The sequence below is a fragment of the Pygoscelis adeliae genome, unplaced genomic scaffold (assembly GCF_000699105.1).
Source record: "Pygoscelis adeliae isolate BGI_AS28 unplaced genomic scaffold, ASM69910v1 Scaffold42, whole genome shotgun sequence".
Lineage (NCBI taxonomy): Eukaryota > Metazoa > Chordata > Aves > Sphenisciformes > Spheniscidae > Pygoscelis > Pygoscelis adeliae.
In genome coordinates, this window is record NW_008824283.1 from 9,794,423 (window position 1) to 9,799,376 (window position 4,954).

General features: G+C 42.0%; 1 protein-coding gene across 1 annotated transcript in view; it reads left to right on the plus strand.

Annotated features, from left to right (window-relative positions):
* Window positions 1–4,954, plus strand: part of PPP4R1 (protein phosphatase 4, regulatory subunit 1) — a 56,697-nt gene that overhangs the window by 46,648 nt on the left and 5,095 nt on the right. The window contains exons 12-14 of the mRNA XM_009318590.1: window positions 538–723; window positions 2,232–2,393; window positions 2,811–2,911. Coding sequence (XP_009316865.1) covers window positions 538–723; window positions 2,232–2,393; window positions 2,811–2,911 — 449 coding nt within the window. The remainder of the gene's footprint in view (window positions 1–537; window positions 724–2,231; window positions 2,394–2,810; window positions 2,912–4,954) is intronic.

Below are 4,954 nucleotides of genomic sequence, written 5' to 3' on the forward strand. Positions count from 1 at the left end.
TGACTCTTTAGGGAATTTGGAAGCAATATTGAACACACTATACTCTGCCCCCTCCCCTTCCCCGCCCTCCTGAAGGTATTTTAATTTAGTTTTCTTCTCCCCACCTCCCCAAGATTTTGAGAGGAATAGGAAGATGGTTTTTGAGGAAGTCTCATCATTTGCTGTTCTGCCCACTTTTTATGGATGAGTTAAAATGGCCAATTTGCACAGCCTGCAAGCCTGAATGTTTGTAGAAAGGTGGAATGTAGTCTTTGTTTCCTGGTCTGCCTAAGCAGTCAGTGATCCGCCCACTCACCTGTTAGGTTGGTCTGTATATTTTCAAATAGCCCCAAGGCATGTCATCATTTCTTTGGAACTTTTTGTGGAACTTATGAAATACAAAAACTTTGTGTTCTTATTAAGAGATTGTAATTAAATAATACTCTGTAGTCGTGGGGGAAAAAAAATGTTCTTCTGACAGTGTGCCCTGGAATTTTAGTAAGCCTTATGAGGATTCATTGAAAATAGTGTGAACGCTCTACCCTTTTCTTGCTGTAGGATGTTGTACCTCAAGCCTTGCTGGATCAGTATTTATCAATGACTGATCCATCTCGTGCACAAACAGTCGATACCGAGATTGCCAAACACTGTGCCTACAGCCTGCCAGGTGTGGCACTTACGTTAGGCAGACAGAATTGGCACTGTTTGAAAGATACCTATGAGACGCTGGCATCTGACATGCAGGTAAGCTCAAGAAGCTCTGTGAATGATCTGAACTTTTATGATGTGACAATGAATAATCTGAACTTTTATGATGATTTCTCTTGTTTACTGGGTGTTCGGTTGCTCTGCTCTTTACGTGGAGCTTTCCATTGCTGATACTAGTTATTCATACAATGAAAGAAAGTGTAACTTGTCTCAGAGGAAGCTTGGGGGTGTGTGGTGCTCAGGTAGTAAGGAAATGGGGCAGTTTGAGTGGGAGGTGGATCTCCAGTGGGAATGTGAGGAGGGGTCTCAGATTTATTCTGCTTGCTTGAGATCTTACAGCAGTGCTTGGGATTCTCATAGGTATGAGAATTTGGGCTGTGCTGCTGTGCGTGAGCAGACATGTGCCCCTGCAGGCATGTCTGGAGCTCAGTGAGTCAGCCTCACGCCAGGCCTTTTGGTGGCCTTTTGGTGCTGCATCCAGTTAGTCATAAGGGAATAACATCACTATCACCATGCAGCATTGCTGTTTTAAAAACAAATACTGGAAATAGCAGCATTTTCCTTGTTGTCAGGTGGTAAGGAGGTGGCTTTGTGCATTTTACAGTTATTTCCCAGTCCTCCCTTGTTTCCTTTTTTGGAGATGCTTTTTAAATTTTCTTAAACATTCTCAGACTACTTCACCTCCCTTGAACTTGCTGCTTGCTATATCAGAGCAGCAGTTCCCAGTGATATGCGGTGAGTAATTTTATACATGGCTATTGCTCATATTTTCCTAACTCTTTTGCAGCCATTAAAAACAACCAGCTAATAAATTTAAAACACAAGTAAACCCAAATTACCCTGTATTCAAAACCGTCCAGAGTTTATTGCCAGTCTAATCTGAATTAAGATTGAATCGCCAAACCAGGGTAAAAGAACAGTACCCATGCTAATTGAACAGTTCTGGCTAAAGAATAGATGCTATTTTATTTTTAAAAAGACTTACTTGAAATAGTTACTCCATTAAAACAGTGCCCCCTCAATTTAGGGTGAGTAAAAGCTCTACTGGTCCTTGGACTGCTGGGCACTCAGTGTGGGTGAAACTTTACCTATTATGGAAGCTAAAATATGCCAGCTGAACAAACATCTTGTTCAGTTTTAGAAATTAAATGAGTGAGAGAGTAGTAGTATGAAACTAATATACCCAAAAGAATATAAAGCAAAGAATAATGTGTGGAAGAGTACTGATGTCAGGAATACTATTTTCCTTCCCAATACCTGGAAAATTAAAATATTTTCATGACTTTCATTTGCCTAGTTCCTTGATATTCAGGTGGAAGAAATGATACCTCATCATTTGTTCTTTCTTTCCTTTTCCTTTTTTTTTTTTTTTTTTTTAATTTCCAATTTCATTTTCAATTCTTACATGAGACACTGTTGTTGAATGTATTTCTAAGTACTGTAGCTCACTGGGAGTCCAGCTTGGATACTGATGCTCAAATTAAAATAGAGCACTTCAGATGATACATCAATAGAATGTATGTATTTATTTATTTATTTTACAGTGGAAGGTTCGGCGGACACTAGCATTTTCTATACATGAACTTGCCGTCATCCTTGGAGACCAGCTTACAGCTGGAGATTTAGTTCCTGTCTTCAATGGCTTTTTAAAAGATCTGGATGAAGTCAGGATAGGCGTGCTTAAACACTTGCATGACTTTCTAAAGGTATGTCTGTGTTCAACTCTGGTCAAGTGAAATTATGTATTTTGCTTCATTTCTTTGTATGCGCTTGCTTTTTAACATAACACCAGTATAACTGTGTGGGAATCCATACAAATCTGGATGGAATCCAGATGTCTCTTGAATACTGGAGTATGTTTTGCAGGACATCTGTGTTGCTGATACTTTCTTTTCTCTGAAGAACCTGGTTTGTGCATGTTCATTTGGTAGCTTTCAGTAGTGCCCCATGTGATTCTATAGACTTAAGCATGATAGGGTCTAGCCCAGAAAAGCAACACTATTGCTAAAGATTTTTTTTTTTTAATAAAAGCACGTGTTTTATTAGTTGTATTTTAAAGCTCTTGTTATATCTGTTGATTGTAGCCTACATTTCTTTATGTAAGTTTATATTTATTGTTACAGCTTCTTCATCTTGACAAAAGACGAGAGTATCTCTATCAGCTCCAGGAATTCCTAGTAACTGATAACAGCAGGAACTGGCGTTTCCGTGCAGAGCTGGCTGAGTACGTAGTTTTCTCGGTGCTTGTTTTTATTGTTGTGGATATTTAAAAATGTTTAATCATAGAATAAATGTCTTACAGTGACATTCTTCATTTCATTTTTAATTAGTGGCTAGTCCTTATCCTCCTCCACTTGTGAATTTTGAGCAAGGAGGACAGTAGTTGTATATCATTTATAAGTGCTCAGGTCGGAACTTGAATGTCTCTTCCATCACCATATGTTGAAAACATTACCCTTCCATGAAAAAGAAGCTGCCAAAAGTGAAGACTACATCTGCTTGCTCTTGAAGTCAATAGAAGTGTTCTAGTAATCTGACTTCCAAGTTGCTGTGTCTGAGTAGACTGAATTCATGACCATGAAACACAGGAGACTGAGATCTCAAGGGGAGTAAAGAAAGCAAGTAGCAGAGTAGTGACCTTGGACTTCATGTGAGCAGACTTTGGCTTTTTCATGGAACTGGTATGTGGGCTCCTATGGGAGGCAGCTCTGAAGGGTCAAGTTGCTCAGGAAAGCCAGCAGATTTTTAAGGACAGCATCCTCCAAGTGAAAGGATAGTCCATCTTGATACTCAGAAAAAGAAGGAGATGTATCAAGAGCCTGGTTTGTCTAAGAAGGGAACTCATGACTGAGCTTGAATGCAAAAAGGGGTTATTACAGGAGGTAAAAGCAGGGACAGGGTGCACAGGAGGAATTTAGAAACATTGCCCAGGCATGTAGGGTTATATTAGGAAAGTCAAAGCTCAGCTAGAGCTGAGACTTGCAACGGGTGTCAAGTACTGTTATGTTAGCAAAAAAAAAAAGAATAAACGGGGAAAATATGGGACCATTGCTGAATGGGGTGGATGGTTTAGTGATGGTGGGCACAAAGAATGCTGAGGTACTGACAAGGTACTCACTGACAAGATTTCCCAGGCTTCTGTGCTTAGAGTAGGTTTCAGTGGTGGTTGAGGATCAACCGAGGGATTACTTGAGAGCTCAACCCGTGTATATCCATCAGACCAGACAGGCTGCAACTGAGGGTGCTGACTGAGCTGACCCATGTCATAACAAGGCCATTAGCCATCACCTTTGAAAGGCTGAGAGGATGAAGGCAGGTCACCAGGAACTAGAGAAAGGCAGATGATGTGCTTTTGGCCTTTTAGAAGATGGGTACTATCAGGGGAGTTAAAATTTTGTCAGCCCCACATCAGGCCCTGGGAATCATGGAGCAGGTTCTCTTGGAAACCATTTCTGGGCATATGAAGGACTCCTTCTTGAAAACAGTCAGCATGAATTTCCAAGAGTAAGTCATGTCTGAACAACCAGCCTTCTGTGATTAACTGACTGAATCTGTGGATGAGGAGAAGGTGGTGAATGTAATTTACCTCCTCTTCAGCAAGGCTTTTAATGCCATGTCTCACAATGTTCTTGTAGCCAGGCTAGGGCATAATGATCTGGATGCGTGGAGGCTAGATGAGTAGAAGTCATTGGATGGTTGGGTTCAGGAGGTTGTGGGTAATAGGTTGTACTCTACCTGGGGTATAGCTACAGGTGCCGCAGGAGTGCGTTCTGGGACCTTTCCTCTGTGCACTCTTATCAAGGTTGCTGGTGACACCAGAATGGCGTGACCAGTCGGTGTGCTTGAAGGGAGGGCTGCCACCCAGAGGGGCCTAGACAGGCTGGAGGAAGGGGCTGACAGGAGCCTTATGAAATTCAACGAGGGACAGATGCCAAGTCCTGTGCATGGGAAGGAAGAGCCCCTGACAGCAAGACAGACTGAGGACTGGCTGCCCTGGCAGCAGCTCTGCTGAAAAGGCCTGGGGTGTCATGGAGGACAGCGAGCTGAACGTGAGCTAGCAGTGTGTCGTGGCAACATAATCCCGGGCTGTATAAACAGGAGCAAAGTCAGTATACTGAGGGAATAGATTAGCCCCCTCTAGTCAGCAGTCATTAGATCTCATCTGGAGTAATGCATCTATACCAATATAGGAAAGATGCTGATAAACTGGAACAAATTCAGCAGAGGGCCACCAGGATGATCAAGGCTGCAGCAGGTGCTCTGTAAG